Source organism: Maylandia zebra, linkage group LG7, assembly GCF_041146795.1.
Source record: "Maylandia zebra isolate NMK-2024a linkage group LG7, Mzebra_GT3a, whole genome shotgun sequence".
NCBI lineage: Eukaryota > Metazoa > Chordata > Actinopteri > Cichliformes > Cichlidae > Maylandia > Maylandia zebra.
The window spans coordinates 52,849,158-52,871,049 of record NC_135173.1 but is presented as its reverse complement, the minus strand read 5'-3'; the positions used below and the strand labels follow the sequence as shown (position 1 = coordinate 52,871,049).

The following is a 21,892-nucleotide window of genomic DNA, read 5'->3' as shown; positions in this document are numbered from 1 at the left end:
CTTTACTGCATTAAGACCCTCAGCTGTTTTTGTTTTTGTAAACAAGTCCCGATGATGATAATGAGAGGATTTCTTTTTAGGGTTTTTCTTTCTTCTAAATGAGTCCAGTATGTTTGTGTCAGTATAAATATATATTAGAAGTTATACTCCTGCTCTATCTTTCCTCCTGTACCTACTGGAAGAAAAGATCAGATCCCTCAATAAGAGAATTTCTATGCACTATAAATTAATAAAGTCCATTTTCTGTGCAATAATGCACTCTTAAATTACATTAAAGTGAATTACAGTTTTTTTCAATCGCTAACAAGCGCCTACCCATACTTCAGATACTTTTTCTAAACTCTTAACACAGACTCACACCTACAAAAACACAATTGGCCAAATGGATAATTTCCTTCTCAAAAATACATTTTGTTAAATATATACTAACTCTTCATTTCAAAATAGAACACATCTTTCTCTGCACACACTAACTGTACAAAAACACTATAAATCTGACTCAAAATGAAATTAGTCTGTCAAAGAATAACACTTGTTTTCACTCCACAAGGTACATGCAGTCAATCAAAGTACACCAGGTTTCAAAATACTGGCTATTATTGACATTACAAAAACTGCATAGACTTTTATGTTTCAGTTTTACAGGTATTTGCATGCGAAACATGCAATCCACCATTTTGACACCAGAAATGTCTTGGTTGGTAACTGTATGTCCACATGTACAGTAATGTTCACATTCAAAAGCATTCCAGTAAAAAGCAAACAAGTTTTTGTTTCTTTACTGTTTACTACAGGAGGTACAGTAGAAACACGGTATGATAGGACAGAGAAAGTTTTACAGTATTGCTTACTGTGAACAAAATATCCATGAAACACACAAGAGCATTCTGAACAAAAAAACAACAGCAAAAAGCCAAGATAAAAAAAAAAAGGGGGGGGGGGGCTAAAAAAAGGCAAAAAATTTGCATCTAATCTCTGCGATCTTCAGGGTTAGGCCACATGTTTTCATCAACATCACATCTGATGTTATCCAAGTCGATACACCTGGGATAAAACCGCCTGGTATGTCGGATCCACCCTTGGCAATCGTCAACTGTGATGTCCCTGGAGCCAGCATCCATGGCTTCAAGGAGGGACATCTGGTCATGTGGCTGATGGTCATAAACCTTCCACCTCCATGCAGAAAAGAACTCCTCTATGGGGTTGAGGAAAGGTGAATAGGGTGGAAGGAAGAGACTTACCAGTCTTGGGTGGACTTCAAACCATGTTGTTATTGCTTGCAAGTGATGGAAAGCCACATTGTCCCAGGTAATTACAAAGGTCCTCATGTTTTCACCCTCCTGACCCTGCTCTGGAACCAGGCGCTGGTGGAGATCATTGAGAAAGGCAAGCAAGCGCTCTGTATTATAGTGTCCAACCTGACATCTGTGAAGGAGTAATCCTGCATTTGCAATTGCTGCACACATGGTAATGTTTGCCCCTCTCTGTCCTGGCACATCAACTGTGGCCCTTTTTCCAATTACATTTCGTCCACGTCGACGCCTTTTGGCCAGATTGAATCCTGCCTCATCGATGTATATGAATTCATGAGGGGCCTGGTTGGCCTCCAATTCCATAACTCTCTGAAACAAAGTTTATGTAAGTCATGTTATTACTGTATACCATACTGTACTGTAACCTAGTATTGTGTAGGTTACCTACTTGCAAAGTGCAAAGCTTATAGAACTGGACATTGGATTGAATATACACTATACCTGGACATATTGTCGTCGTAGCTCCTTGACCCTCTCACTGTTCCTCTCAAAGGGAACAGCGTAGAGCTGCTTCATCCGCACTCTGTGTTTGGACAATGTCCGCGTAATGGTTGTGAGGCTGATTCTATCGATATTGTCAAATATCTCATGGTCCGCCACAATTCTAGTTTGAATTTCACACAGTTTTATTGCATTATTTGCAGTAACCATTTCTACAATGGCAAGCTCCTGATCATTACTGAGGAGCTTTCCTCTTCCCCCAGAGGGTGGAAGACGTTGCATTCTTTAGAAAGACAAAAAATTCAACATATGCATTACTGTATGACCATATTGACATGTCAAGTGAGAATAGAAACAATCCATGTAAAATGCAATACTTACCTGTTGGTTTGTTGAAAGATGCGTATAATGGAGGCAACCGTTGACCGCCTCAAATTGGGCTGCACTCTTTCACCAGCCTCTCTTAGTGAAAGACCATGGTTGATTACATGGTCAATGATAGTGGCACGAATTTCATCACTGACTACTGTTCTTGCAGCCCTTGGAATGCCACCACCATGCATTCTTACACCTCTACCTTGCCCTCTCCTTGGGCCTGCTCTTCTCCCTGGGCCCCTTGCTCTTACTCTTCCTCGACCAGACATTACAGTGTTTGTCTTTTTTTTGTTTCCAAAAACATCACTCCTCAAGGTCTTGCCTTATAAACCCCACTGAGTCTAAGCCAGAATGGAAGAAGCTGTGGTTGGCCCAATTTACCCAACATAAATAAGCTGTGTCTCAATTATTCAGTTGTTTGTTTATTATCAGCTGAGATATATTTTTGATATTGATATTGTTTTTGTACTGATATCATTGCAGAAGCAGAGGCTTTTATACTGTATCTAAGGTTTGGAATATTGTTTTTGCTATTGTGGGATGTTGTGTGTTAACATTCGTAGATACTACAAAAACAGTCCATAATTTTGTTGGGAGGTATAGCTTGTCTGTTAAGAAAATGTAAGCATTGTGGAAATGTGTTCACTGACTGCATATTGGGTGAACACGACATGAAATGTGTGAATGGTATGGCCACAACAGACCGATGCTGTGCTAATTGTGTTTAGAGTTTTGCAAATGTGACAACTGTTTGGACAAACGCTTGTTAGCGACTGAAAAAAACTGTAACTTTATAATTCAGCTGTGTTCACACTAGAAGTGATTCGCTGTGACATCGTAATGAGAGACCAGACAAACGGAATGACATTTGTTGATTCAAGCTGCTATGGACAAAATAAACACTGGACAGGAAAAAGTTTCTTCATTTCCAGGCATGTGATTCAATAGACAACCAATGAGAGTGCAGGACACTGTTTACTGACATAAATACATTGGAGGCTTATCAAGGTAACCAAAGCCCGAAACATCCACAAGAAACCACTGCCATCACTTTGAAGCTGACAGCAGATTTTGTCCTTCATCACTTAGCTTGAAATCAAGTTAAGGAGTGGCCTCGATACAGCCACTGCAGACAGGAACAAGGGGCAGAAACAAATGTTGTTGGGGTTTTTTTAAACTATGGGTATATGAGTATTATAGCATATTATATGATGATACAGACAAAGAAATATGAACATATCCTGAACTCTATTCTCTGGATTCTCTGGCTGTTCAGTGTCTGCCTCTCCAGCATACTAAAAAGGCAGACTCTTAAAGTATACGTCACTCCATCCTAAAAAAGCAGCTTCGTGTCACTGCTCATGAGCTGCCTTTCCATCTTCTGGTATCATCAAAAAAAAAAACAACATTTTTCGATGACACTGACCCTCAGCTATATATTCACAGGCTGAAATCCTTAATCGGATCTTTTATCTAGCATTAGACTTCCTGCAGTTCTACCCGGATTCATTCTTGCCCTTCTCAGTAAAGCTGCAACTCTGGAGTCTGAATGACCGGAGACTGTAAAGGTGAACCCTGGCAGGGAAGCAGCGTTGTAATCAGTCACATTGTTGTACTAATTAGGCCTGTCAACCCGGGGTAGTAGGTGTAAGCAGCCTGGTCTCCACAATGAACCTCTTCAATACTGGGCTTAAGTTATTCACTCTATTTTTATTCACTTTCCCCATTTGGCCTGCCATCTTGTACCAAGTAATCCTCATCCCACTCCACACCTCCTGCACACTGTTTTGTTGTAGTTTGTCTTCAATTATGTCCCTTTGTATCAATCTTTTATTCTCCTTCTCAGCACTAACAGACCAGCTTAACTTCCTCCCTATTGTCAGCCCTCAAACCCCTTTTCTACCCTAAGACGGGATTTCATTTCCTTTGTTTCCCAGTGCTTGTTTAAAGTGAAGCAAAGAAAACAGCTAACCGTTTAATGAAATTGAAGGGTCCACATAAAAAAAAAATACAATGTTATATAGCTGGGGGACTCTGCTTTGTCCTCTGATTGTACTCCACAGACCATGTTCTATTCTGTTAGCTCAAAACAGTCCTGCAGTGCCTCCACCGGGATCACACTCTTACAGTGTCAGTAGCAATATTAAGTTGTGTATTGGCACCCATTGAAAAAAAAAACATCCAAATGAGGCAAGGTTTCATTTTGAAGAACCTGAAATAAGCTACAGTAGGTTACAACATTCTGAGTAAGCTGTACTTTGCTAGAAGGGAAGCTGCAGTGGTTCAAATTGGAGATGATTAGAGCATGAGCAAAGAGCTGTCCAGGTTCCTCAGAGAGGAAAAGGCTGATTTGATGGATGTTGTGCAGTGTTAACCTGGAGTATTAGGCTGTGGTTGCATTTGAGGCTGTGCGCAGACGTTGCTTGTGCTTGTCTAGAATCTCACTATGGATGTTGACAGTCTACGCAGGAGTCAGTACTTGTGCAGTGTTCTCTCTGATGGTGGAAAACTGAATCTGACAAAGGACAGAACAGTGTTGTTGGCATTGGTGTGGTGGGTAAAAGCAGAGATACCCATTACAGAGATACTGAAGTTTTAGGTAAGGGGGAAAGCAGAGAGAATTTATTTCTGCTAAGGCAATGGTAGCATAAAAGGAAAAACAGGTATCTGTATTAGTGTACTGTGTGTATAATCATGTCGCTTTGACTGCATATTTACATTCATGACATAGTTTCTGTTTTTGTGCTGCTGTTTGCTTCATCTAAAATCTGTATCCACTCTAATTTCTATGTTGTTAGGCTGGTAAGGATGGTAATTAGGTGTGTTTCACTTTTGAATACAAAATACAAAAGAAAGCGATTTATTTCCTTCAAAAATTTATTCAAAAACAACATCCAGTGTTAAAGCTTCCCATTCATATGCAAACTATGAAACCCACCTGCCACTGCCATTGACACAAACATCAATACAAGAGCAGTAAATTTAGATCAGAGTAATGACTATTATTATAAACTTACCATCTCCTATTACCAGTTTTATTTCACTTTTTATATAAATAAATACATTCATATAATTCACAAAGTAGGTCATTCATGTTTTCCTCCGGTCAGTTTGCATAACTACATTTAGCAGCATTATTTAGTGTCTGTGCTTTGTGTTTTACTGTTATTTATCACTCACTAAAATGCTAACATGTTAAGCTGCTGTGGTCAAACTGCTTAACATCTAAATAACAGTCTCGCCTCTAAGAGCACGGGAACTTATTGGCAATAGCATTGAGCTCAAAGCACTGCTTTAATTACAGCCTCACACAGCTGTTACAGCAGTAGCTTCTAAAGCTGCATCCACACTGGAAGTGATGTGGCCATCAGAGAGCATAATATACCAATAACATTTGGCGACTTCAAGCGACTGCAGGCAAAATAACTGCTGGCGACTTGAAGTGGGTAAGCGAGACAAATTTCAAATTCAGCTTGTAGGCAACCAACTGAAGCGACTACCAGTGTCAGTGCAGGAAACCGCTGATTGACATATCAGGGAACCGGAGACTGAAATGTCCACAAGCGACTAGTAGTCAGTTTCAAAATGGTGCACGCTGAGCAAATCGCTTCCAGTGTGGACACAGCTTTAATATGCTTATTGTCAGAGTGAGCTACACAGCACAGATGGATAAAAATCTGTTTATAGAATGTAACACCACAGTAAACAATAATATGTGTAAGATAATATTTTAAATAATGAAGGCCGCTTTTTTGCTACCTGTAAACTGCCACTATATTAACTTTTCTTAAAAATTGTGCTTTTAATTTGAAATGTATCCTGTAGTGAGCCCCTTCAACTCATCATAAAAGACTGAGATCTGCATGATGGCGCATTGGTGTGGTAGTTAGCACCACATGGTCCAGGGTTTGAATCCACTAAAGCTTGCATTCATCTCCCCACATCTTCATCAGCTCTCTCTGGATATTTCTGCTTCCTCCCCGAAGGTTTTGCAGAGCTGATTAATTGGTGGCTCTAAATCGTCCATAGATGTGAATTGTGTGTTTATATGTGTTAGTCCTGTTACAGATTGGGAACCTGTCCATTGGTACACTGCCTCTCACTCCATGACAACTGGGAGCAGCTCTTCGACTCTGAACCTTCACCCTGAATGGGATAAGTGGAAGAAAATGGATTGGTGCATGAATACCAAGTCCAATTCTGCCCTCCCTTTAGCTCTCTGTTTGGTTCACTTTAAATTCATAGGAGGGGGGGAAATCGTTTTTAGCTAAAACTGAAACACTCAGTACTTTTTGATCAAAAAGAATAATCAGAATTATTAAAGTGAAGTAAAGGGTGAGGGACCAGACAAAGAGCGATTCATAAGACCCTTATGAAAAGGACACCGAGGGAACAGTTTACCCTGCCCGGGATAGGGTTACCGGGGCCCCGCCCTGGAGCCAGGACCGGGGAGGGTGCCCGAGGGCGAGCGTCTGGTGGCCGGGCCTTAGTCCATGGGGTCCGGCCGGGCACAGCCCGAAGAGGAGACATGGGCCCATCCTCCCGCAGGCCCACCACCCGCAGGAGGCGCCATAGGGGTCGGGTGCATTGTGTGCTTAGGCTGCTGCCCCCGCGACCCGGCCCCGGACAAAGCGGATGAAGATGGATGGATGGATGGAGAATTATTAAAGTTACAGTTTCTACTAATCGTGATGCTCCAGTTTTTATTCTTTCTTGACTTCTTTTTGACTCACAGTGCCTCTTACATGATAAACTTGCAAACAAGTTGACAGTGATCTACAATATTGGTACATCTAATATCTGTTTGCTTTAAAAGGGAGCTCTTATCTGTACTCTGGTTCTTGTGCGTAATCTTATTATGGAACAGTGGCTTAGGTTTACCCTTGTTTTTTAAGCTGAGAAGAGCATGTCTTCTTTGCCCGGTCCATCAAAAAAGGATTCAGCCCTTCGTCTGGCACACTGCTTATGACTCTCTGTCCAATTCTTCCCTGCCTGTCACTGGTGTCTGTGCACCAGTAATGACTCTTCTCTTACCACCAAAAGCCCTGGCTAAAGGGACTTGTTGATCCTCTCTCTGAAATGCAGTGGAGCTTGGGGAAAGAGCCAGTGATTAAATGTTCTTCTCCACAGTTCTCCACAGAACTTATTACTCTTGTCAGGTACATGCTTAGATGCACTTCGCTGTATCATTCCCTCTATTTCTCTTCGCACATACATACACAAATAGTTTAGCATTTAATTTTTTTATGTGCAACAATTAGATGCAATACAAGTATTAAAAATAATTGTGCTCAGAAAGTGGAAATATATGTGCTTCTAAGTGTTTTTGCCAAAGCTGGGCGAAAGCATAAATAAACATGAGCATAAACACACGCACCAAATCTCTCCTGACTGACAGCATCTGCATTCAGAAATGATAAATATCTTAACCTGTTAAGTGGCTTTGTGTTCCCACTTGATAGCAGAGATCATTTCGGAATCAGTTGAAGAAGAAATATATGGAAGCTCAGGGATTCAAGTGGAGGGGATTGATGAGAGGAGGGGGGTGAATGGCTTACAGTATATGAGGTAGCTTTCACTCTTCTCTCTGATGTTCTCTCTGTTCACTTTTTGTTCCTTTGAAATCAGTAGGCGGAGAGGTTTTATTGACTTGCCTGTAGCGCTTTGTGCTTCACCATGTAAGCTTACAGTTTTTTCTGATTGCTTAAGCACATTATTTGTAACTATTGGCTAATTTTGCAAAACTCTTCACACAAATAAGAAAACCTGTCACCCAATCATCAAAACATTGTAGTTCTCTTGCAAAAGCAAACACAGCTAGATTAACTCATCACACCTTCGTAAAAATGGTGTTTCCGTATCAAACAGTACACACAAGCTATCATCTACTAAGCACACAATGCGCCAACTGCACACTGATGGTATGAATACAAAACACATCTGGCGTTTGCCTTCCCTGTGCACAAGGTAGGCTATGTCAGTTTGAGCTCATACTTCTGTCATAGATCCATAAGCATAGAGGGATCCAAACTTCAAGTACTGGTGTTTATTCAAACACATCAAAACAAACACAAGTGTTTATTTCCAAGTATAGGATTATTTGCAATCGCCATAATGACTATATGGGTTTCTTGGTCTGCAGTGAACATGCTTCCTTTCCCCCCTCCTCGTCTTCCTCTTGCTCCTCCTTGTCCTTGTCGTCCTCTTCATCCTACTTCTTCACCTCCACGTCCTCTTCTTCGGCCTCCTCTACTTCTCACTCTTTCTGCTCCCTCCATTGTACTCCGCACACACAGCTTACCTGTATTATAGTGCTTAGGCTGATTGCAAAGTGAACTAATTATCTAAAAAAGTTTTCACATGTGAAAGTGTGCCAGACAGTTGGCAAATTAGTGTTAATGATAGCCATACATGTGTATACTTTTGCTAGGAGTGTGTTGGAAATTTGGTAATTGAGTGTTGTGCAGTGAATTGTGCCTACAGTTTTGCAAAGTGTGTATTACAAAATTGCAAACTGAGTGCAAAGCAGTTTTTGTGCTTTTAGTTTTGCAAACTCAGTGAGTGGTTTTGCTATAAGTCTGAATAGTTTTAGAAATTGTGCTACAGGAATCACAGTTAGGGTTTAAGCATTCAGAAAAAACTGTAATATTCATGTGATAAGATGCCAAGCCCTTGCAATTCATAACATAAAGTATCAGCTCTTCCCCATTTTAAATGCTAAAAGTAGTCTTTCAACAAACTACATAGATGAATGCTTGTGAAAAGTAGTTTTGGCTTATTTATGATACAACGACCCTCTTCAGGCCTGTTTGAGAAACTTCATATAGACTGTATATAAAAGATGGGCTTATATGTGATTTCCACTGGGGCCAGCTGCATCATATTGCAATGCTTGTAAATCCATGGCTCTCTCTACCTCACAGCACCAACCGTATAGTTTGGAAAGGCATATGGGTCAGGACATTTTCAAAATAAAAGACCTTGTGTAAACTAAGTGCTGTGTTTCTGAAATGTTTCTGTTGTGCAGAAGGTGTAGAAGAAATATTAAAGAACAAATCTGCGTCACAGACCCACACCGAGTATATACACGGTGTTAGCCTCCAGGCATTCTTTCTAATGGCAAAAAGGGGATCGCTGTTGTTAGAGTAGAGTGCCCTCAGTGGCCTAAATGCTCAAATCAGAACTGCAAGTCCACAAACCAATTTGCAACTAAATGATGGCTACATCCATTTTTTATAGTCTATAACATCACTCTCGCTTGCTTCCAAAATAAATAAATATTTTATTTTATTCCATTAGAAGCATATATTGTAAATATCTTTGAGTGTTTGCCGAACATAGCTTGGTCTGAAACCATCATTTACTCCAAGTAACTTGGGTTTAATATGCCAGTTTTTGGGTCATGTATTTGTATTCCTAGTAATTAAAATGAACCTCATAGTTAGTTACTTTAATTAGACAACGACAGATTGGCACAATGGATAGCTCATAACATGTTCCCACATGTATGCCTGTATCTTTTGGTATCTACATTGCAGTCATGTACTTCATCATTCCTCTGTTTTTTATACACTGCTTGTGTCTTGCTATCTTGCTCACCTTGTATCTCTATCTGTCCTCTCTAAGGGTACTTGTGTGTGCTCGTTTGTGTTTGTGTGTGCCCGCTATTCTTTTGGGCTTTTCTCTCCTGATGATCTCCTCTCATCCTCCGTGGAGCAGCCTTAATTACAGTGTGGCTCTTCGCGCTCTGCTTGGTGCTGATTAAAAAGGACACTGACGCTCCATGGGGAAAGCATGACTGGGAGTTTGTTCACTTTCATGCACACTCTGCTTATCGCTGTCTGACCAGCTCCATTACCATGGCTTTGAGGCCCAGTTTGTAATTGCCTCTCTTTATTACTGTGCCTACATGTCAGGCCAGGGAACAAGGACCCGCCGCATCCGGCGAGAGTGTGTGGCAAGCCAGGAATGCACGCACGCACACACATACATACACATAAACATGCACAGTGTGAATCTGAATGCTACAACCCAGGCCAGGCAGAAAACAAAGCATTTTCAAAGTGAGCTAGTGTCATGCTGAGAACAATTGACCTAATAAAATAGAGGCCCTCAAACACTTGCACATAAAAAGCCTGACTTAGCCTGATATGGTTAACAAACCAAGGGTTTCGCAATTCATTCTTTTAAGGTTCTTGTCTGTGATGACAAGGTTTTGATTTCATAATGTATTACCAATTTCAAAAAAAAAGAAAGGGGCACAACCATCGTGTTTATTCTTTTTTTAAACAAGCGTGAACAATGACACTAGCTTTGAAAAGGCATGGCGCTGTTTTTAACATTGAACACATACTGTAAAAGATAAAAGGCATCCACTAGTTTGTTCACTCCAATTATGAAGCCCGTATTTTAGCTTTATTGCAATTGCTTTTTCATTTATTTAATTATTTATTGAGTGTTGTGCAAAGGTCTTGAATCAGTCCCCATTTCTTTACATTTAGCTAACAAGGGAAACAATTTTCAACTAATTACAGTTTTTCTCAAATGCTAAAACACATTTCACAAACGTTACCACCAGGTCCCCCAATGTCTAAACACAACACCCTTCTCTAAAGCTACATAAACACAACCACACCTTCCCACTGCAAAACTCAAACTCCCACACCAAGAGAGCAGCTCGAAGCTGTCAAAACTGTAAACACCATACACAGCATTACACACTACAGCAAAACAATTGAAAACACAATGCTCAATTTGTGAGAAGGTTCTTTGTTTCATAACTGCCAATGCATATTTTAGAAACTATACAGTAACGGATCGTCGTAGATCTCTGCAGAGGATTAGGCATTTAGATTTGTGAGTTTCATATGAGTAGTATAAATCTATAGAAAATCCTGCATGTACGTACACTACTGTAACACAACTCAATGCAAAAACAGAATCTATTGCACACAACAGTAATCTTGAAAACATGAACAGGGTGTGAAGTTTTTTTATTTACGTTATTCACACCACACACACACCACAATCACTGTGCGGCATCATGTCGCTGAGCTGTTGCTCGCATCTCGTAATGATGGTACGAGGTTGTCTTGCTCTCCCTCCTGGACCTTCTCCTCTCCCATGTTGGCCTTCTCCTCTTCCTCGTTGGTCGCTCCTCTTCCTCCTCTCATTTGAACTCCTCTTCCTCATTGGCCTGCTCCTCTTCTTCCAGGGCCAGCTCTTCTCCCTCCTCTGCATCAAATTCCTCTTCCCCTGACTCTGCCTTCATCCATTGTGTTTGTTTGGACTCTTCAGCATACTGTGCACTCTGAACTTGCTTTTACATGTGGGTACAGCATTAGCAACAAGTGTCTTCAATTTTGAGTCATTGTGTGTAGTGAATGACGCCAGGTGTGTTCCCTGTGTTCAAAGATTGGTGACTGTGGCAAGCATTTTGCATCACATGGGCTTTCATTTGAGAATATGAGCAGAGTTGTTTTGCAACATGTGTTTTAGCAAGGAAAAATGTGTTTAGATTTATGAGTACAGAGGGTTGTGTTTTGTGAATTGTGTCTTCATGTGACATGTGTTTATGGTACTGGAATATGGTGGCTACATTTGGTAAATGTGTTTAGACTACTGGTCATTTGGGTTACAGGATTGGCTTTTGTGTTTTAACATTTGAGAAAAACTGTAATGACCTGGCAAAAAACCTGAGAGATGCACCTGGTCCTTCAGATGATTCATCTACTGTTTGTGAAGCTTCATCCCAAATGCTCTCAGTGGAAGAGTCGCTAGAAAGACATCATAAGACCTTAGGGCTATTATTATCATCATTATTATTGAATTTTGATTATTATTTTTAGTTTCCCAAAACACCAAAAGCCACAAAATGCTCAGAATTACAATTAAATAAACAAACATAAAATAAAAAATATTAAATTCAGTGTGTCGGCTTTTATTTTAAATATGTTTCAGTATTCCAAATATTAACTTACAAGCTTATTAGAATTGTACAAACAATGTTTTTGCTTTAAACACAGTATTTCCATGTATGTTTCCACATATTTATTTTTTTTAAATGAACTATTTATTTGTCTGTTTAATTTTTGGAGCTGGAAATGATCATATTAGGACATGGTTAAAGCTAAGTTTTCACTTAATGCTAGCAAGCTTGTCTGGCCACAGACTGCATATTTCTACATTTGTCCATTTGAGGAACTACACTTCTTGGCACTTCAATGTGTGCTATATTTTTTAGTCCTAGGTTGGTACACAAATTAAAGCTGAGGCTAATACAAAGGTGATATTTTCAGAATAAGTTAAAGTGTTGGACAAGTTAAACTTTTTGGGGTTGGTGATGGTGCTGGATGAATTAAGCAATCCCCGTATTCTAAAACAGGTATCTAATGGTTTTTTGGACATTCAAATTAAATTTTAAAGCAATAGCCAGCAAATACTAGGTGTAATTCTTACTATTTCATCCTTGGTATTATCTGTACTATAAAAATGTTTAGTGGATTAAATTCCATGTATTGGGACGGCGTTTGTAACCGCAGACTCGATAGCTTGACTAATGGAGCATATTTTTATTAATGGGAAACACGATTTGGTAATGATGCAGTGCTGAGTCCCATATATTAGACAACGTTACCTGTAAGTCATTCCTTAATGGAGAGTATATGAATATATCACTTAATTCGGCTGTTCCTTACCTTTGGGACCTTGACACAACAGCGGGTGAAAATTTTTCAACACAACAACACGGCGCAGAGCTGACACAGCACCTGTCATCAAGATGGAAAGTACGCGTGATGCCAGAAGTAAAACAGGCAGATGTCAGCTGTGCTGACTGCCTTAGCAGAACATCCTCCAACAGATGGCAAATCTCTGTGATGAAGACCCTGAATATATGTTGAAGTCAGCATGTTTACATTCGGTTGTTTGCTTTTTTGAATTGTTTTCTGTGTTTCATACCAACTTTTAGGGGTGCATTATGGAAAACATGGGGAACAAAGTTAAATGTGGAAAATGAGCTAAAAGTATTAAGATTGAAGTTGTAATATTTTTTAAAGATCACAAGTTGAAATATGAAGAACAAAGCTGACAATCCAAGTCAAAGTGTAACCACTACTGCATGGCTATCTTGACAAAGTGCCTCGGGCTCATGAATTAGTGAAATCACATTTCAAAACTGGTTTAACTCATTTCTCTTTTGGCACATAAACAGTGTGAAAACAAGTGTAAGAAACCTGAAGAGCTTGTGCAAAAAAGCAGCATGTCTGGAGAAAGAAAACCCTCAAGAAAGAGTTGGTTGCCATGATGTAAACTGACATAGACGGTCAAGACATATGCAAGGATCATATGATCTATCACAAGAGGCAATAAGACAGTTGATCGAATTGTTTAGATTAATCATATTTTGTATGTGTAGGACACAAATCTCTTTTTACTTGTAACATACGTCTCTGTGTAGGGCTGCTCAATTAATCGAATTTTAATCACGATTACGATCTGGGCTTTCAACGATCATTAAAAATGACTGAGCCAATTATTAGCCCCGCCCTCGTGCTTTACTCTCACGCTGCTCCGTGTGGCAAATCGAGCGCACCTCTCTGCATTTCGAACACGCCTCACAACAATTAAGAGGACTCGAGGGAAGCTCGGAAAGCTAAGCAGAAGTTATTTGGAGAGGAGAGTGACTGCCGTTGGTTGAAAAGAGAGGTAAAAAAAAAAACTTCAGTGGTGTGGAAACATTATGGGTTTGCGGAGTCAGACGTGGATCAAGTAGACACAGTGTGTAAACTTTGTTACAGTTTTACTTACATCTTATGCCATCAGCTTGTCCTAGGTCACGGTTTCCTTCCACATATAGCTTTGCAAAAATTGCATAAAAAGCGCTTGCAGGAACAAAAACATAATATTCCAGAAACACGCTTTGCCGATCCGATCAGCTGTTCGTAACACTTCCCACATTGAAAAAGACTCAACGCGAACTATCGCATGTCCGCCATTTCCTGTCTGAAACCAGAAGTGACGTCATTTCGCGGAAAATGTAGTTTTTTACTTGTAGGCCTTAAAAACCTATACTGGTGTTTTTATAAGTCATGTTTGACTTTTCTGAATAGTTGCTGGGATGCTTAGAACTCATATTGCACTGCTGGAAATAGTTTATTTTGATGCACATGCTGTTTTCTTTGCAAATTTGCATCATAGGATTGTTTTTTTGTTTTTCCTGCAGTATATAAAAATTGCTGTATCTCCAAAATAAAACTATGAAGACACTCAAAATAAATTTCCTGTGGTGGGAAACTATTTTTTGCAACTTTTTTGTATTTAAAGTTTTGAGGGATAAGCCTCTTAAATTTCTCCAAGTAGAAATATATGTAAAAAACAAAAACGATTTTCAATTTTTTTGTAGTTTATTGCACTTTTTTGCAATTAATGTAATTACTATGGGCTTAATGCATACATATTATTAAAATATGGGCTATAACAGTTGTATTGATGTATAGCAACTTGAAATGCTTCCAAAAATGGCACTACAGCATGTAAAAAAATAAATAATATAAGCTCTGGTGGACTTGGTTCTATGGTAAGTCTTAAAGGGTTAAATAAATATCGTCAAATAATCGAGATCTCAATTTCAGTGAAAATAATCGTGATTATCATTTTTGCCATAATCGAGCAGCCCTATCTCTGTGTATATATGTCTGGGTGAGCCAGTATGATTGAATGAATGAACATTGTCAGCAAATCTTAACATTTATATGTTTTTAGAAATCATTTATTATAAATCCCAATTCTTTGGATTTTCATATATAATAGGTTAATATTATCTTCCCCCTAAAAATGCCATGCAATGTTCTCCATTTGCATGTGTTTCATGTGTCCAACAGTCTTTAAAATTTGTTCGACAGGTCACTACATTCGAAATTAAAATTTTGATAAAGCCCTGCAGGCCTTTTAGCAAATATTAAATAAATGACACGTTTGCTGTTTTCCTTTTTGACAGGCTTGATGAAAACGAGAAGAGATTTAAACCTGCTCTTTCTGCCTTTGACTTCCAACTCCTCCTTTACAACCTGACGGCTCTCAAGATCAGCAATGCTGGGGGACACAACTGTAAGTGTTGGTTTGTGTTTATGAACTTGTCCCAACAAGCATATCCAATTCATTTTTACATGACTTACACTGGAGCCTTAAATGGGTGGTATGTGCTGTAGGAGCAAATAAAATCTATCAAATCTATTTTTCTGAAAGCACTATTTACAAATAATGCCAACATTTAGAGGCCTACAAAATTACTAAAATCATTGTTTTTTATGACCGTTTTCTTTAACCAGACAGGAACACATTATTCAAGCTGCAGCAGAACTTGCTAGTAAATCGGTGTTGGTGTTTGTGCTCGAGGAATCGTTCAACTGTCCCCTATCTGGCTCTGCAACAGAACGGGACATTTATTCCCAGATGTTTGCGATGAGTTCTTGAAATTTGATAGTTTGTATTGTAATGAACCAGCGGGATCTGAGAGGCATTACGGTGGATTAAAGCGTGGAGGAGACAGAACAGCTGGACAAAATCACCAGCTTCCTCACACTTACTTACACCATTTTAATTAGCTGCCTGGTGCAGGCGTCACCACACAGACTCTTATGTAGTTCCACATGCATGGCGTTTAGGCACAAAAATAAAAAAAACCCACACACACAGGCACACTCATGCATATTCCATCAAACTGTTTTCTGTACCCACCCACCTACCTACCCACATGAACGTGGTATCAAAGTCAAGCACACAGTTTACACTGCATCTTTTGCACATTATGGGGGAGAAACTGTTAATGACTTGTGTTAGGTCTCAAACTCATTCTCAAACAGTGTTAGAAGTGCTTTATCGCTGCAGGCGGTGCAACAAACTTTAATATCCAAACCCCATAAAGCTGTCCTCTCATCATTCTCATCTCTGCCTCTCACATTTTCCTTCATTCTTTAAAATTCTCCCTGCACCACAGAGAGTGTCTTATTAACAGAACTGTATTACTTAAGTGACAGTATTGTCTTTAGGTTACTAAGGCAAGGCTGTGATGACAGTCGCAGTAAAGAGCTTTTATTTTCCCCACCACAAAAAAAAATTAGGTTTGAAAAGCAAGTGTGGCCGTATTGAAAGTTTATGGGAAATCAATGGCTTAATGGTTAAATGTACAGGCGCCTAAGGAGACCTAAATTGTCAGAGTCTGCCAGGCTGCTGTAAAGTCATTTGTTGCAAGTAAAATCTCAACTGCTCTGACAAGGTTTCCTGCAGAAAAAGGATTGATGGAGAGAACTTGCGCAGCACGACTTAAAATGGAAGGCTTTTAATTAACCAAAATATAGGCTTCAGTATCTGAAAACTGTTTTAATTGCACATTTCCACCCGTTGAACGAGCTAATAGAATTCAGGAGCTACTGGAGAGTAAAGGGTAGAGGCTAAGGCAAGTTGCGGAAAGGGAAGAGGACTGGCTTGCCTACTGATTATCCCTCAGAGGTGTAAATGAACCGTCTTTCATCACCGCTCAAGGAATCTCTGAATCATGGCTTGTTAGATGTCAAGGTCCATCCTCTCCTCTGGTTCTTCCACTGTCTCGCCCCTCGCCGTTTCTGCCACTCAGGTCATTATGCAGTCGCTCATCCACACTTGGTTTATTCCTTATCTGACAACTGCTACATAGTCATACGTGCATAGAATCTGTCCGTCTATCGTCTGTCTGGCTATTGAAAACGGACACGGTAATGTACACCAAAAGTAATTTTGTGTTCTGCGGCTGTGGCTCAGGCAGTAAAGGGTGAGAGGGATACAGTTCAGCATGGCCTGCCCCCATCACTATTCATGAGAGGAGAGCGGGATCTTGAAAACCCCACAGGAACTGCACGTTTGACATACCTCCACAGAGTCTCCTGTCTGGGTTTTTTTCTTGTCTTGCTCTGCTGCAGTGATTTATTCATTTGCTATATCAAAGAGTCCCTGGATCACAAGTGTACGTGTGTGGGCACGTGCAGGCACATGTGTGTAAGCAAGCATTAAGTGCGGCATTTATGGCCGTGTGGGTGGATGAATCGGTTATTGTGTTAGTGTGTATGTGTGGGTGCATGTGTGTATCTGGCTGTAAAATGTAAACACAGGCCAAAACCTATAATGAGACAGGGAGAGAGGGACGGCACTGCAACAAATGCTAATAACCTACTGCTTAACAAGATGCAGAGATCTCCCACTATCACCACCACCACACACACACACACACTTGCACCTGTCGCTTATTCCAGAGAAAGATTTGTATTAACATCTTTGACATTCCTCCTTTTCCTTCCTTGCCAGACACATCACAGCTCGCAGGAGTAACCATGACCTCAGCAGTCGTCTCAGCTGACCCAGCCTTTCCTCCTGCTCTGTGGGTGGAATCCTGTTCCTGTCCCCCGGGCTTTGCGGGCCAGTTTTGTGAACAGTGTGCCCCCGGATTTACCCGGGAAGAGCCTGCTAGAGGGCCTCTCTCGGCATGCGTTCCATGCAACTGCCACCAGCATGGAACGTGCCATCCAGAGACAGGTAATAAGTGAAACATTGACATTGCGTTGTACACAGCTGTGTTCATGTGATAAATTAGAAAAATGTCAGGAATTCATAATGAATTTGGTGCCACTTCACTGACAGCCAGTCAGCAGTATTTCTGTTTCAGCGACTCCAGCTGAAGTAGGGAAAAAAAAGCATGAAAATGTTGAATTCATAAATCAAGTGCATTTCATTTTTAAAGGTGCACTTCACTAGTTTCACAGTCAACGTACTACTTATAGGGAGGGTGCCACAGTCTGTCAAAACAGCTTTTTTTAATCTCTCTGTGTCTTTGGGGGGCCTTGGTTGTATACGAGAAAACATCTTGAGTGTTGGTCAGAAGTGTAAACTAAAGTTTGGAGAGTATAAATATAAAAAAGAAAACACATATGGCAAACTTCACATGGAATTCAGAAGTCAAGAGTGGTCTAAATAATAAAGAATAATCCTTTTTAATAGAGGTGGATTTTTGTAAATAGCCTATAGCTCGCTATCTATTCGTCCATCTGTCCATTGTCACAGGGTCCATTTACTGGAGGTCTGTGGTGAATCTATGTAGAGCCAATGCGGGCTATGCCGATGGCAGCAGGCAGGGAGGTAATGGTGTCCGGTTTAGAAGTGCAAAAGAGTCCACGCACATCCTCCTCATCCTAGGGGGCAGGTGTAGAGCTGAAAAATGCAATAAAGAAGAAGAAGTAATGATTCGCATAATGCAGTTTTGCAGATTCCTTATTTATTGCATCTGGTAATGTTTGTGAATCCAATATCTCAAGAATGAAGAGACATAGGAATTTGAAATTGATACCACAAGTGTCTCTACTAAAAATCCTGGGCGAGGTCAAATCTCAGTGACCTCGATCTCAAGGTTCAGGTCAAAGGCCAGGCTTCCTGAAAATCTTGTGAATGCAATAAGTTGAGAACAAGGCAACGTAGGATTTTGAAATTGATATCATAGGTGCATCTACTAGGAGGCTCGGGATTCTAGTATTCAGCAAGTATTTTTGCAATTGATTTCACCCAGCCAGCAACCCTTCCACATTTTTTCCAAATCATCAGCAGTAGCAAGGGGGTCACCGACTGGTCTCTAAGCCTGTGAGATTGGGGCCTTATCCAGCTTAGAGTTACCAGGGGGGTCTGGATTCTTTCCCAGCATACAGTGGAGAAATGTTGAGTACACCATGCTAGTCCATCACAGGGATAATGGAGAAACACACACATCCACACCTACAGCCAATTGTGAATCACTAATTAACCAAAAATACTGTATTTGGGCTGTGGGAGGAAACAAGATGAGCCTGGAAAATCCTAGAAGTGTGTTTCTCATCTCCTTTTGTCCTAATTCTTGTCCTCCTTTTTTTTGTCCTCTTGCTGAATGCCCACTGTACCAGAATATTATTATGATAACTGACTGCTAATTGAATACTGTTTAGATGCTGATTTCAGGAGCACAACGTTTTACATTGTCAGGCAAAAGAGCACTCACATTTGCATGTAAATTTGCAGGGATAGTAATGTAATTAAGAATGGAAAACAATAACACTGCACTGGATAGAAAAGAAAAAAATACATGTAAACTACTGATGCTAAATGCTTTCTATTGCAGTGTAACAGGAGACAAAACAGTAAACAAATCAAAATACATCTTCCTATTTTGTGTTGTCTCCCCCTTCATATACTGTAATATCACACATTATTACTCCTGTTTCTTCTCCAAGGGCACGCTTTAGCTTCAATGTTTTTCTCTGAGCAGAATCAGAAATGATTGTAACTCTGTGTCTCTCAAGTGTCATAAAATTGTAAAAAAAATACTCATGACTTAAACCTGTAAAGTCTCCTAGTAACCAAAGTAACCGCAAGGTGTTTTTTGGTGCACCACCGTATATCTCTTTGTGTCCAATTTAAGCTAGCGATAGCAAGCAAGCTACCAGAACCGTTAATTACTTAGTCCGGGACTACACATCTTGCCAGCAATTTGCCAGGAAACGCAGAAACTTCCAGCAACCACTCAAAATCAATTAAAGAATACTAAGTTTACCAAACATCCAGTCAGCAACAGTCTCTATGTAGTGTGACTTGAAGGAGCAAAGCTAGCTGGGCAATATATGCCTTCCTTGAAGCTTTCCTTGCGTTTCACCTGGAAACAAATTTACTGGTTGATCACATCAGCCACTCCATAACAATGCAATTTATGAAATGTCGGCTTTTCTGTACTATTCTACATTTGATGACCTGCACGTTGAAAAAACTAACTTTGGAGAGTTAAACTACTCGTCTTATAGAAAAACAGTAAAATGCATTTTGCTGACAAAAACAAATCCAACTGACATTTGTCGCAATTCCCAGCAGCTGTGTCTGGTCATTTGCCTAAATGTGCTAAAACATTATTTGCAAACAAAGAATGAGAAATGCTCTTTCTGATAGATAAGAGTAACAAACCACTGTGAATAATTTCACATATTGTTTTGACAGCTTCAAGTGTCAATTCAGAATCAAGACAAAAAAGTAGAAAAGTGTAAATTTCATTGTGTCATATTTGAGTACAGTTTTACCGTTAGTCTCATGTGGAAGTGCTCAATAATGCCACGATTAGTTTCTATTAGTGTTTATTGTTTATAGAGTCTCTTTTTCAATGTCGGAGGCATTACTAAAAAAAAAAAAGTTTTGCACATTACTCATTACTTTCCTTAAAAGTGATGTAGTACATTACTTAATTACTTGCCAGATAAAGTAATCAGTTACGCTGTTTGCTACATTAGTTACGCATTACCAAGCCACTTAACAGAATAAACCTGAGGCTACAGTCCCACACACTGACACAAATCCCTGTCCTGATGACGGCAAATAGGATCTTTCTTTTAGTGTTTACACATGAACACAAAACCAAGAACACAAAGAGTTAAAAGCCAGCCCAAAGAGACTTCAAAGCAGTCATTTGATTTTTTTGCTTTTTCTTTTTTTTATTTATTTGTTTATTTGCTCAATCTTCCTCAGATAATTGAAGGAGCTTTGTAACGCAAGTAACACCGTCATTCTAGCTATAATGTCATTACTGTATTTAGCCCAGTAATGCGTTACATTACTGTGTTACTGAAAAATGTAATGGGATCTAAAATTAACTTCCTAAGACCCAAACTCTTTCATGGCATGCATTTTTAAATTTCTCTTTGCTATTTGGGCTTATTGTGACCTGATGAATCTAAAAACAAAGAATTTTCTTTTTACCTGATATAGTTTCTAAGAGGAGGGAGGATATCAGGCCCTTGTAGAGCAAAATTTAGCATTGTGTTCCAACCCCAAAATGATGTCCAGGACAATCAACAGTAGTAAATACACACAGAACAGGCAAGTATGCAAATCTACTACAAGTGATAAAAAAAGTAGTACAAGTAGTAAAAAAGCAAAAACCACCAAAATTCTTGAAGTTCTTTGTCAATAAAGCCCAAAACATAAGTAAAAGGCATAGTCTTGGGTGAGTCGTAATATTCATGAAAAACATTTGTAGCCTGAAGTAACTGCCTCCAGGTTACCTAAAAACACCTTAAATACATTTAGCGAGACCAGCTCTTAAAGTTTTAAGAGATGTTGCATCTGATTCCACGAGGAGGGAGCTGCAATGCCCTTTTTCCAAATGAATTTGGGAAAAGGGCATTTCAATATAATGCCATTCAATAAAATACAGATCCAAATCTCTAGTTCTAAAATGAAGTCTGAAGTATTCAGCCAGTGTTACATGACACGAGGGATCATCACGGGTTCTTGAGACAATATTTTCTATCACTGGGCCCGTGAGAGAGGGGAAGAACAGAAAGATGGAGGCTCTTTGACTGAAACATTTCTTTTTTTTAGTCTTTCTAGAACTGACATTCAGTCATCATCACTTCAAGGGAATGTAGCTCAGCCATCCCTCAGGAGCATTGGCAAGCTATCACTCAAAACTTAAAAACTGGGTGGCTCTACTAATACAGCAGTATCCTCATTTCAACTAATCTTTATAATAACAGATAATCTAAGAGTCTGTATTTAAAGTACCAGACTTTTTTTCTTGTGGGCGACAATAACAGCAGTCGGAGCACGCTTTCACATTCACATCCCAAATGTAACGTTCCATAAATGACAGAAGTAAAACGGCAGCTGTTGGGTGTGTAAACAAGTCAACCTGTGTGCGCTTATTTAGATATGCTTACATGTCTGTCAGC

The 21,892-nt window shown here is 39.7% G+C and overlaps 1 protein-coding gene across 1 annotated transcript in view; it reads left to right on the top strand.

Annotated features, from left to right (window-relative positions):
* lamc3 (laminin, gamma 3) overlaps positions 1-21,892 on the top strand; it is a 151,087-nt gene that overhangs the window by 93,280 nt on the left and 35,915 nt on the right. The window contains exons 11-12 of the mRNA XM_004549823.3: positions 15,127-15,236; positions 17,466-17,693. Coding sequence (XP_004549880.3) covers positions 15,127-15,236; positions 17,466-17,693 — 338 coding nt within the window. The remainder of the gene's footprint in view (positions 1-15,126; positions 15,237-17,465; positions 17,694-21,892) is intronic.